This window comes from Herpailurus yagouaroundi, unplaced genomic scaffold (genome assembly GCF_014898765.1).
Source record: "Herpailurus yagouaroundi ecotype Mexico unplaced genomic scaffold, PumYag 162, whole genome shotgun sequence".
In the NCBI taxonomy this organism is placed as follows: Eukaryota; Metazoa; Chordata; class Mammalia; order Carnivora; family Felidae; genus Herpailurus; species Herpailurus yagouaroundi.
Window position 1 is genome coordinate 8,713,694 of NW_024412403.1, and position 13,152 is coordinate 8,726,845.

The 13,152-nt window shown below is 46.3% G+C and overlaps 1 protein-coding gene across 5 annotated transcripts in view; it reads left to right on the forward strand.

The window, feature by feature from the left end:
* Nucleotides 1-13,152, forward strand: part of HLCS (holocarboxylase synthetase) — a 230,972-nt gene that overhangs the window by 65,779 nt on the left and 152,041 nt on the right. For all 5 annotated transcript variants that reach the window (XM_040483952.1, XM_040483950.1, XM_040483951.1 and 2 more), the window contains one exon: nt 7,082-7,353. In XM_040483952.1, coding sequence (XP_040339886.1) covers nt 7,082-7,353 — 272 coding nt within the window. The remainder of the gene's footprint in view (nt 1-7,081; nt 7,354-13,152) is intronic.

The following is a 13,152-nucleotide window of genomic DNA, read 5'->3' on the forward strand; positions in this document are numbered from 1 at the left end:
GTATATGTATATGTATATGTATATGTATATGTATATGTATATGTATACATATGTATATACCTATGTAGTTTTTTAAGTTTATTAATTTAGTTTTGAGAGACAGAGAGAGTATATGTACAGGCGTGCAAATAGGGGAAGGGCAGATAGAGGTTGAGAGAGAGAATCCCAGGCAGGCTATGCACTGTTAGTGCAGAGCCTGATGCAGGGGTTGAACTCACAAACCATGACATCATGATCTGAGTGGAAATCAGATGCTTAACTGACTGAACCATAAGAGCCACTCCCGTAACCCATTCAGGAGGACTCCCCCCTCATGACCTAATCACCTCCCAAAGGCTGCCACCACCTGATGTCATCACCTTGGCGATTTCAATTTCAACATGAATTCTGGGGGGACGCAAATGTTTAGTCCATAACTGGGGGTTACCTTAGTATGTTTTTTATTCATTCATTCTGTCTTCTTTCTCTAGTAGAATTTGTATCAAAGAAATAATAGTGAACAGGGAATACTGTGTTTAAAATTTATCTTGGTTCTTTGTGCAGAGGTGGAAGGTCAGGGCTATCGCTTCTGGTAACTCACGTCAGCTCGCCCTCTTCCCACAACTTTTCTGGTGCTTGTTCGAACAGAATCACTTCCTGTTTTGCATTGCTCCTGGGCACATTGCTTTTCCCTCTGGAACTGTCCTCCGCTGTTCTGTACTCCTCTTGCTGTCCTTCCCCCTGGCTGGTGAGCTCATAGGCCAGGATTATCCTGTTTTCCATCTTTATGTCTCCATAGGGGCCTCATTTGCAGGAGGTCAGTAACTTTATATGCCCCCTCAGCCTCCTCGGTACCTATTCCACATAGCTCTGTAGCTGAGTGTGGCTGGATAAAAGCACAAAATTGTGCCAACGGTTCACTCTAAATTGAGAAACAGTAACCTGGAGTGGGCCCTGAACACTTCCAGTTGCTCATTCTATTTTCCCCGCTTCCTTCATTTTCTCCCTCTGCCTTCTCAAGCCTCCTTCCTCCTTTTCCCTCTTAGCTGATGATCTTGCTTGTTATTTATGAGAAAAATAGAAGGAATCCAAAGATGATGTCAACAGCTTTCAGCCCAGGACTCCTACCTGCCTCCCTGCAGACTGGGAGCAGAGTGCTGGCAGTGTAGATGAGTTCCCAGGGCTGATCTGGATGGCTGTGTGGCAGGCAGGGGTGAGGGAGGGCTGCGACCCAGTGGGGGAGCAGGCTGGGTGTCTCCACTGGGGATGTGAGCCCTGTCCATCCCGGTGGGGGAGGGCTCTGCCCCCGAGGCCGACCTCTCTGCTTGAGCATTAGGATCCAGTCCTCACCTGTTCACCTGTTACCTTTCTGGATAGGACCATTCTCGTCATCATTAAAAAAACGTGCTGTTACTTCTCACATTTAACCAAACCATACCTGTTTGGGCCCCCTTCCTCCCTGCAGCCACTGCCCCAGTCTGCTTTTCCTCTTGAGGAAACTCCTTGCCAGAGTTTTGTTCTTGGAGTCTGCAGTCTCTTTCCTTCCCTTATTATTATTATTTTTTAATGTTTATTTATTTTTGAGAGAGAGAGAGAGAGAGCATGTGTGGCGGAGGTGGAGAGAGGGGGGATCAGAGGGTCCGACGTGGGCTCTGTGCTGACAGCCAAGAGCCCGATGCGGGACTCAGACCCACGAACCGTGAGATCATGACCTGAGCCGAAGTCGGATGCTCAACTGACTGAGCCACCCAGATGCGCTTCTCTCCTTCCCTTATTAACATCAGGTGTTGCCTGCATCCAGTGGGCTCTGTCTTGAGGAGTCCAGTGGTTACGGCTCAGCCCTCTTCTTACCGCCCTAGCGTCATCTTCGTGCCTTCTTGCCACCTGTGAAACTGGGCCCCAGAACTCACAGGGCACCCCCCTCTACCTACACACACACACGGACACTTGCTTTTCCTTTGCCTTCTCGTCTCCCTGATATCTAAGCACTGACACCTGTTGTGGGTTGTATTTTGTCCCCCCCCAAAAGGTACATTGACGTCCTAATCTCCAGAACCTGTGAATGTGACTGTATTTGGAAATAAGGTCTTTGCAGACGTAATCCAGTTAAGATGAGGTCACTAGGGCTGGCCCGAATTCAATATGGCTAGTGTCCTTATAAGAAGAGGATAAGAGAGATAGATGGACACATGGAGGGGAGCCAAGGATTGCCAGCAACACCAGAAGCTGGGAGAGCAGCCTAGAACAGATTCTCCCCTGGAGCTTTTGGAGGAGTGTGGCCCTGCCGACACTTGATTTTGGACTTCCAGCCTCCAGAATTGCGAGAGAATAAATTTCTGCTGTCTAAGCCCCCCCGGTTTGTGACACTTTGTAACGGCAGCCCCACGGGACCAGTGCAACCACTCTTTTCATCCACAGTAACTTCCTCATTGCTTTCAGCCTGTCTCCCGCCTTCAAATTATCATCCATAGTCTGGAGTTTCCCAAATTGATGTCCTCGATGTGGCCCTCTCCCCTAACTCCCTGACTCACGTGTCCCAGTGCATTTCCCAGTGCCTGTCTCAAACGTGCCGTGCCCGGAGCTGGCTCTGCCCTTCCAAACCTGCCCTTTCCTGCCCTTGCTATTTCCAGTGGTAGCTCTGTTCTTCCAGGTGGTCAGGCCGGAAATCTTGCAGAAATAAGCCTTTATTTCCTTGTTTTGCAAATAAAGCTGGCTGAATTGGTTGCTTGGGCTCATTTTTGACTCCCCATTTCTGCTGACATCCTAAATGTGATCTCTCTGCCAATCTTATAGCCGCTATCCCAGAGTCCCTTCTCACATGCCCACTGTCACACCTGTCTAGGGGTTGTCGTCACCCTCCCAGGAACTTGAGAGGTTTCCTGACTGGTGTCTGCTTCCATGTGTTTGTGTCCCTCAGGTTGCTGAGCGACTGCTCCTGCTGTGACTCTGCCGAGTGGGTTACCACGCACCCTTCTTCAAAGCCCCCAGGGCTCCTCGTTGGCCTCGGGCCCCATAGCGGCCCTGAAGCCTCTGCATGGTGTGGGTGCTGCTACCCTTTGCCCTCTGAGCTCCTTGCCCTCCTCCTGGCTTGTTCTACGTCCCGTAGGCACTTCCCTACCCCCTCATGCTCCCTTGGGGCCTTTGCTTCTCCTTGGAATCCTCTATATAAATAAAGGACAGCGGGGTGCCTGGGTGGCTCAGTTGGTTAAGCGTCTCAGCTCAGGTCATGATCTCTCAGTTCGTGGGTTCAAGCCCTGCGTCGGGCTCTGTGCTGACAGCTCAAAGCCTGGAGCCTGCTTCAGATTCTGGGTCTCCCTCTCTCTCTGATCTTTCCCCACTCATGCTCTGTCTTTCTCAAAAATAAACTAAAAAATAAGGAAAAATAGAGAAGAGTGTATACGTTAATAATATACAATTAATAGTATGTATATGTTGCATACAATTAGTAACATGATGTATGGGTTGTATATAATTAGTAATATAATATATACATTGTATACAATTAGTAATGTAATTCCTTCCTCCCTCCCTTCCTGAAGTCCGTCCCGTGTTTGTCTGCCCTCCCTACGATGTCTTACCTCTGAACTACTTCTCTCTCTTCTCTCCTTGGCACTTAGGACAATCTAATGTTCTATGTCTTGTGCTGATGGATTTGAAAAATTAACTGGTTCCTGTTCTAGAATATAAATAAACCTTATGAGGATGGGAACTTTGGCCCCTTGGTTCACTGCCGAATCTTAGAACCTCGGAGAATGTCTGCCATGTGGTAGGCACCCCGTAAGATCATAATATTTGTTGGATGAATGGATTGACAAAACATTTTAGTGGAATGTGCTATTTTTATAATAGTTAATGTTTATTTTACCATTTGTGTGTGTGTGTGTGTGTGTGTGTTTGCTTTCTTTTTTACTTTTATTTAAAAAAAAAATTTTTTTTTTTAACGTTTATTTATTTTTTTGGGACAGAGAGAGACAGAGCATGAACGGGGGAGGGGCAGAGAGAGAGGGAGACACAGAATCAGAAACAGGCTCCAGGCTCTGAGCCATCAGCCCAGAGCCCGACGCGGGGCTCGAACTCACGGACCGCGAGATCGTGACCTGGTTGAAGTCGGACGCTTAACCGACTGCGCCACCCAGGCACCCCTCTTTTTTACTTTTAATTATGATAGTTTTAAAACCTGGAGAATAGAGAGGATAGTGTAACAAGTACCCCACATATGCATGATCTAAATTTAACAGTTATTAGTATTTTGCCTTTTTTGCTTCATCTAATTTGGGGGTAAATTACAGACGTGACACAGGCACTTTTCTAACATTAAGGACGTACCATTAACATGCCTACTGAACCTGACAGTGAATCTTTGTTATTTGATACATTCTGTCCATATTCAAATTTCCTCATTGTCTCAAAATGTCTCTTCCAGCCGGATTGTTCAAACCAGACTCTGGTGAAGAGCCACTCATTGTATTTGATCATATCTTCTTCTTCTTCTTGTTATCTTTTTTTGAGAGAGAGAGCGTATGTGTGAGCACACGTATGGGCGGGAGGGCGGCAGAGGGAGAGACAGAGAATCCCAAACAGTCTCCACACCCAGTGCAGAGCCCAGTGCGGGTCTTGATCCCACGAGCCGGGAGATCATGACCTGAGCTGAAATCAAGAGTCCCGACACCTAACAGACTGAGCCACTCAGGCGCCCCTCTTTTTTTTTTAAATAATAAAAACCCAGAATTCCTGGGATGGTGATTATCGCCCCCCATCCTGAAGGGAGGAACCAACACTGTAGGAAATCACTCAGAAGTCACACAGTCCCAACACCTCTGGCCAAAACAAGAAGAAGAATCATTCCCCTGAGGATTGGCCAGGCTTCGTTCATCCAAGAAGGATTGGGAGGACAGACACAGAAGGGACCCTCGCGTGACCCTGGGGGTGGGATGGCGGTGTGCTGGACCCCAAGCTGGCTTCTTCACAAGCTGGGGAGACACAGATCCACTTCTTCTCTGGGGTTGGAGTTCTTGGCCACCGGGCTCATTTCTTACCCTTGGTGAGACTGTCACTGCCCCAGGGAAAATTTCCATTCTGTAGGTCCAAGACAAGTTTGTCAGTAGTGAGGTAGATACAGTTCTATGATGAAGCCATCATCTGGGAGATGTTCTGGGCTGCCCAGACTTTGTGTGGTCTGATACAGCCAGGGTTCCTGCTCAGGGCTTCTTCAGGGTGAGCAGGTTGGGGTCAAGGGTTCACACAAGGTTTGGTCTCAACCCCTGTTCCCATCCTTACTCCTCTAGCCCTTCTTTGGGCTGTCAGATCCAAGGTTATGCTCAGATAGCTCATGCCCGGTCCCACTTTGGTCCCCACCTGTGGACCCGCTTGCAGGCAGCTGCTGTATTTGGTCGTATCTTCTACGTCTCTCTTCCTCCAGACGGGGTCTCCCCCTCTTCTCTCACCCCCTCTCTTGCCTTTTTGTGCCCTGTGACACTGACTTGCGGATCACTGTTTTGTGAAATGTCTCACCTTCTGGATTCTTCTGATTCCTTCCTTCCAAAGTTGTTGAACTTGTTCTTCTATCCTATGTATTTTCTGTAAACTCAAGTGAGTTTTAGTGGTCTGTTTGAATTGAGTTGAATAATATTTTATCTTTGAAGCTACTTCTCTGTGGCCATGTGCAGCTTTGGGACATACCCTCGTGTTAACAGAGGGGTATTTTTCCTCTTTTGAAAGGCCTAGCGTTTGCATGAAGGTAGCATAAGAGCCTGGATCTGTGTTTACTGTGACAATTTGATTTTAATACATTTGGTGTTGACCTCTTGGGGTGATGACTCCCTCGGCCCATAGTTCCTTGGTACCCCACCATGGAGGGAGGCCTGTGGGTCCTCCAGGGCCCAAGAGGAAGTTGCAGCCTCCTGGGAGGCTCTAGGGCCCCTGCTTGTTTCAGGGGTAGAATGGAGAGCTTTGTTCTGGGTTAGGCGGGGTTTCTGGTAGGCTCTACTTCACACCCCCCCCCCCGCCCATCCCCACCCCCGAGACCCACATTTGGCAAAGAGAAAGCACGTGTTGAGTTTCCCATTATTTTCCCATGTGAAAGTCAGGTCTCCCCTGCTGGTGACCTGTCAGTGGCTGGTGGTGGTCAGCTTGTCCAGGAGAGGAGTTGAAGGTTCTCCAGAGGCAGAGAGCAAATGCTGTTGTCTCCATGCCTGGTCTTCTGTGACTGCTTTCACCTGGCTTTTTATGGTATTTCCCCAGCTAGGATAATGAATTTCCTTGAGGGGCAAAAGTAGAAAGCTGTAAATTTTCTGCAGAATGTATAGACTAGAGGATTACTAATGAATTCTAGAGCTGGAGAAGACATCGAAGGATTTAGGATATTATGTAGGATAGAAAATTTAATAATGAGCTGTATTTATTTCTCTGGGTCCTGGCTTCTAAACAGTTTACAGGTTACCCTTAAACAACATGGGGATTAGGGGAGCCACCTGCCCCCCAGTGCGGTCAAAAATCCACAGCATATACCTTTTGGCTCCCCCAAAACTTAACTACCGTAGCCTACTGTTGAAGCCTTACTGATCACATAAACAGCCAATTAGCATGTGTTTTGTGTGCTATATGTATTATATACAGTATCTTTACAATAGGGCAAGCTAGAGAAAAGGAAAAATTATTAAGGAAATCATAAGAAAGGGAAAATACATTTATAGCACCGTACTGCATTATTTTTTTAAAAGTTTTATTTGTTTACATTTGTTTACACCCAACGTGGGGCTCTAATTCACAACCCTGAGATTGAGTCGTATGCTGTTCCGACAGGGCCAGCCAAGTGCCCTAGCACTGTATTGTGTTTATCGAAAACAGCCCGCATGTGAGTGGACCCATGCGGTTCATAACCCACGTTGTTCAAGAATCCACTGTATTTTTATAGCGTAAACATACTTCGTGGACTTACTATCGATTGTGTGGTAGCACAGATGTTTGGAATATGTTACTTTAGCTCTTTCTGGTTGTGATTTAGGAAGTACTTCTATTACCAAAATGGCATTTTAAGGGAAAGCTACCCTCACCGAATGTAAGGCCAAATTATGACCTTTTCATCTCTTTCTTTGTAACACAGGAAATCTGGGATCCTCTTATGCAGTGGCTGGGGAAGCATGTGGATCCTGAAGGAGTAATCAAGTCCAGCAAGCTCTCCCTTAAGTTTGTTTCATCCTACACGTCCAACATAGAAATCACCCCATCTGCTCTACCCGTGGTAACTGACGTGGAGTCCTTCTTATCAGAGAATTTTAACTTACAGATCTACCGACAAAATCTGCAGACAAAGCGACTTGGCAAAGTAATTCTGTTTGCCGAAGTGACGCCCACCACGATGAACCTTCTGGACGGGTGAGTTCTGGCCAGACGTCGTGCACCGGCTCAGAGGAGTCTCATTATATCGATTGTTCTGTCTACCCAGTGCTGGGGGAGAAGGGGTAAAGATGACGAAGGAGAGTTCTCATCAACCCATTAGCAAGGTGGGAATACCCTTGTCCTGTCCGAGGTAAAGCACAGGGAGAAAAATTAAATAATGATTTCCTTGACCACAGATTCGTATTTTAAAGCTAAAGCAGGGGATTTTGTACATTGTGACCCACCTCCTTTAGTATCAGGCCTTTCAGATGATCCTTGGCGAAAGAACTTTATGAAAAAATGTCTTTAACAGGTGGCATTATTACTCAGGCCATCATTTGATTTTTCGTATTGGTATAGCCAGTGTTAAACATTTAGTTGAAAATGTTTTGTGGGAGCACTAGGATAGCAAATCTGAACGACACGTATGCTGCGTTAGATGGAAACGCAGTGGAGATTTCGTACTTTTGGAGACCTGTTTTGATGTGTTCCCATCCAGCACATTTTGTCGGCACTCTGCCGTCCCATTCGGATGTTCAAGATGTATTCTTCCTGAGTTTTCCTTCTTATTTTTTCTGTCTCGTGGACTTTTTTAAAAAAAAGTTTTTATTTAAATTCCAGTTAGTTAACATACGGTTTCGGGTGTACAGTGTAGTGATTCAACACTTTCGAACCTTAATCCCCATCACCTATTTTCCCCGGCCCCCACCCGACCACCCACACGTCCTCTGCAGTTAAGTGTCTGTTTCTTGGTTTGCCTCTCTCTTTGTTTTTTTCTCCCCTTTGCTCGTGTTTCACGGACGTTGGTTAAAGGTTAAAAAATGGCAGACAGATGAAAGGATTTTTTTTTTAACTCTTAAATTAGTATTAATCAGTACTCTTCTATTGAGATAGTTTAAATTTTTTTTTTTCAACGTTTATTTATTTTTGGGACAGAGAGAGACAGAGCATGAACGGGGGAGGGGCAGAGAGAGAGGGAGACACAGAATCGGAAACAGGCTCCAGGCTCCGAGCCATCAGCCCAGAGCGTGACGCGGGGCTCGAACTCACGGACCGCGAGATCGTGACCTGGCTGGAGTCGGACGCTTAACCGACTGCGCCACCCAGGCGCCCCAAGATAGTTTAAAACGTAGGCTTATAGAAGGAGTGAATAAGAAAGACATCTTCCCTCAACATGGGACTAAAATTTCAGGAATGTTAAGACTCTAAAAGAACCACTGGATTTACAGTTTCTAGGCATTTTCTTTCATAGGACTGCACAATTAGATGCACAATTCAATGCAGGGAAATATTTGGGGCTTTCTTAATAATTTCTGGAATTCGGTAATATGTTGACACGGTATGTTGAAACGATACAATACCTTAGTATTTTCTTGACTGTCCTGCTCACACCTATGCCCTTCTCATGGAACTGGCAGTTTTATGTGGGGATAGTATGTAGAGAAAGCACCAGTGTAGTGGAATTGGTAGAGTGAGGCAGGTGTAGTGGGAAGGGGAATATGAGCCATGGTCATGAACAGTTCTTGTTTGCTGTTTTTTCTTGTGTTGTCAGGTACTTTCATTTTTCTGCGTTCCCACCCTCTCCCGCCTCCCCTCCTTCCCAGTCCCCTGTTCTCAGATGAGCAGGAAAAAGCCTGTGTTGGTATATGGAACGATCATTACTTGCTTGTGTGAACTCTGTGATAATCCTTTGTTACTCAAGAGAACGCTATATTGAAAATATTGAAAAGGTGACCTATTATTATTATATTTTCCAAATAAAAAAATCAGACATAGTACTTAAGATAAGATTCGGAGAGATTAAATTTAAATAGAAAAATATTGGCACGTCTTGTCTGTTTTTGTTGGACAATCAGCGAAGAATATTTTATGTTGGCATGATCTTGAATTAGTGGAATGACGGCCTCTGAGCTTATATAGCGGGCAGTGCATTACTAAGAGGGCTCTGAGCCCTTTCGAGTGAATGGACTGTGTCTCCTGTGTAATCGGATGGTTGGGTTTCTTTATATCCTGGTGAGCATGTGTTTTAGGATAGAAGAAAAATGCCATGTAAATACACCTGCTTTAGTGCCCTTGGATCTTGGTAAGTTCCTTTTTGATATTGAACTTTTGTTTTTTGTTTTTTTTTTTTTTTAATTCTGTCTTAAGCAACTCGGGTCTGTAAAAATGTGTAGGTGAGCTCAACAGTAGTGGAGTCAGAACCTTCTGGAGGATAAAGAGTTTTTATTTTTACCAAGGAAAAAGAATATTTTGGCCTTTCCGAGGGCATTTGGGAAGCTTCTTTGTTTCTCTTCTTGTCTGGTCTCTGTAGAGCACAGAGAATGAAATGGCTTTGATGATTAATGATTAATCCCTCCGCCTGGCACAGAGCAGATATTGAATAAATAAATAGTGGCTGCTCCGTGTAACTTACAGATGTCTTCTTCTACTGCTCGTGTGGGTCCGTCCTAACACTAACAGATAAGGTTACTCACTGCAGCCTCGTGAGTCAGCAAGCCTGGTGAGAAGTTCCTGGGGGTGGGGTGGATGGACTGTAGCCTTTTTTAGGCGAAGGACTTTGAAGTGGTCACCTTGGTGCCAGAAACTCAGTTGTACACAAAGGGACCATGAGATAGATATGTGAAATATATGGCTTATCACTCTCTGAGAGTGAGACCGAGACCATTTCTGTAGCTAATACTCTATTTGATCCCACGTGGGCTGTCCTCATGGAGGCACAGTCTATGGTAGTGGTAATGATAATAATAACAACTAACATGTATTAGAAGCTTTTATCTTCCAGCCACTGGTGCTGCGTATGTTACACATATCCATCAATTTCATACGTCATCTTTTAGTGCCTAGGGCCATCAGAGTCAAACTCTAGTATCACACCAGCATGTAGGAAGCTACATATCACAATTTACTGTATGTGAATTGTTCCTGTGGACTGACCACATCAATAAGTCCAGGGCAAGAAGACTTTTCAAAACTGTGGCCTGGGTTTGAACTCTGTGTGTGCCTCTCTCTTTACATCTGTTACCTCTGTGGCTCTTTCCTTATAGTCTGGAATAGAAGTAAAATGTAAATTACATACTCTTTATTATAAGGTTCCTAAAATCCTTTTTCTGTGCCCCTCCTCACCCACGGCGACTTACGGCAGCTAAAAATTGGGCGTTCTCTTCCCGAGAAGGGAGGGGGAAAGTACGCAGTGGGGAACAGCCAGCAATTTCTGCCACAGTCCCAAATATCTGTGTTGCACCTTTTTCCCCGTTTCCAAAACTCTCGCCCCCTCCTCCAGGAAGATAGCCCTGCCAGTCTACTTGTTTATTTCCTCTCGAGCAGATTCAGGATCTCTGGGGATGGAGTCTTCTTACTCAGGGCTGGACGTGGCTCCCTGAGGTCTGGCGGTCTGCTGGTTAAAACAGACGTGTTCTCAAGGGCACCTGGCTCAGTTGATTAGGCTTTCGACTCTTGATTTCAGCTCAGGTCATAATCTCACAGTTTTGTGAGTTCGAGCCCCGCATTGAGCACGGAGCCTGCTTGGGATTCTCTCTCTCCCTCTCTCTCTCTGCCCCCTCCCCCGCTCACACCCTCTCTGTCTCTCTCTCTCAAAAAAATAAATAAATAAAAATAAAAACTAAACTACAAAACCCCCCAAACCACAAACGCAGGCCTGTTCTGTGTCCCCAGCACTCCTGTGCACTGTGCTGCTGTGGGTGAAGTGGGGACCATGGAGTACCCTGGGCGGGGAGAGGAAAGACTCCCTGAGCTGGCGGTAGGCAGGTTTCCCGGCTGTGTCTGGCAGCCCTGGTTCTGTTCTCCAGGAAGGTCTCTCTCGCCTGGTGTGCGTGGGGTCATGGCTTTGCCTCTTGGGGAGGTCTTAACTGCACCACGTCTGAGATGTGCATCAGAGGGGCTGGGCGTATGACATCCACTGTCTATGAGGGTTTGGGGTCTGGGTATTGTTTTGAGGGTGAACAATCACAGCCTTTTCTAGGTCAGCCTTATGGTTTCCATGGAGATAGAAGTTTCTGAAGACTTTAGTAGGCCTCTGATGGTTCCGTGTGACTAGCCGTCAGTGATCTTATCAGGACAGAGTGTTTCAGTCTAAAAACTCTGGTCTTTCAAAGGCCTCAATACTCTGCTCATCCCCTTCTCTCCCAGTTAGATGGTGGCTCCCGTGGCTGAATTGAAACGGTGGCTTGGATGAAAAAAGGCCAGGCCCTCCGTGACATCTTTGGCACAAGGCTCCAGGCTGTCTTTGCCGAAGCACCTGTCTTAGCACCTACTGGGGCTGGCGAGACAGCCCCATAGGCTCCGTCGTAGATTGCTCGTTGCCAACCGAGAGCCCCTCTTATCAGGTCTCTTTTCTTTTGCATCCTTTGAGGTCAGTTAGCTCTAGTGGAGATCATTTCTCTTTCGGTGAACTTTGCCGAGGGTGTCAGGAAGGACTGACAAACACTGACATTGTACGTTTTCAGAGTTCTTTATTGTAATGGTACAGCTTCTAACAGGTGCATGGTCTTCTTCCCAAGCTATAGAAATCCAGGCCTCTATTGAATGCTTTTTCTTTTTAAGTTTATTTATTTTGAGAGAGAGAGAGAGGGAGAGCGCGAGAGCGCAAGCAGGGGAGGGGCAGAGAGAGAGAGGGACAGAGAGAGAATCCCAAGCAAGCTCCGCACTGTCAACACAGAGCCTGAGGTGGGGTTCGAACCCATGAATCGTGAGATCATGACCTGAGCTGAAGTCAGACGCCCCTCTTTTGAGTGCTTTGCTACTGCGTGACGATAGTGGTCTCCAGTTATGAGCCCCTGAGACCCATATTCTCTCCAGCTGCTCCCTGCCTCGGTCCTGCACGTTAGACTGCAGTTTTAGGCCTTGTTTTTTGGGACAAGTGTAAGTCCGAACCCTGGGGCACACCCTATTCAGGTACCAATTTTTAGGTCACTTAGGATTAGACAGATATTTCCAAATTAAAGTGTTTCAAGCAGGATTGAAGTTTATTTCTCTGTCCTATAGGTGAGGTAGACTAAGACAGGCAGTCCAGGGGTGGTCAGTGTGTGGCCCACAGTGTCAGGGACGCAAGTGAGTTGCACTGTCACCCTCAGCAAGTGGTCTAAGAGCAGCCCAGGCATTTATGTTCTTGTTCTAGCCAGTAAGCAGGAGGATGTGTATGGAGGGTGTGCCTCACTCTTTATGGACTCTTTCCAGAAATCGCTCATGACATTTTTGTTTATGCTCTAGGGCTAGGATCTAGGCACATGACCGTATCTACCCGCAAAGAAGGTGAGGAAATAAATGTGGTCTTTATACTCAGTATCCGTGAATCCACTGCAAATCAGGGTCCTTGTGCTAGGGAGGAATGGAGACTAGATATCGGAGAACAATTAGAAGTCTTTGTCCCAGGCATGGACTTTTTATTTGTCAGACTACTAAGAAAAATAGCTGGGGGCCTTTAAGTTGTATCCAGATGAGGATAGCCCCAGTGTCTATAAGGTTTGAAATCATTGGTGAAAATAATTTATTTGAATAGTAACACTAGTTCTGTTTCATTGCTTACTCAATGCCATTAGAGGTATTTTTCTTAGGTTACTAGTGTAAATCTAGGACGATTTGGAAATTTCTCTTCTGACAACTATTTTGGAGGGCATTGTGCTTTCTTCTTTGACTGCAAACCCAGTGAAATGACCGTGGCCCTGAGACAGACACTGAAAGCTTTCATTTGACCTCAGGTTATGAAATCAGGCTGGTCCATGGGGCGCCTGGGTGGCTCAGTCGGTTAAGCGTCCGACTTCAGCCAGGTCACGATCTCGC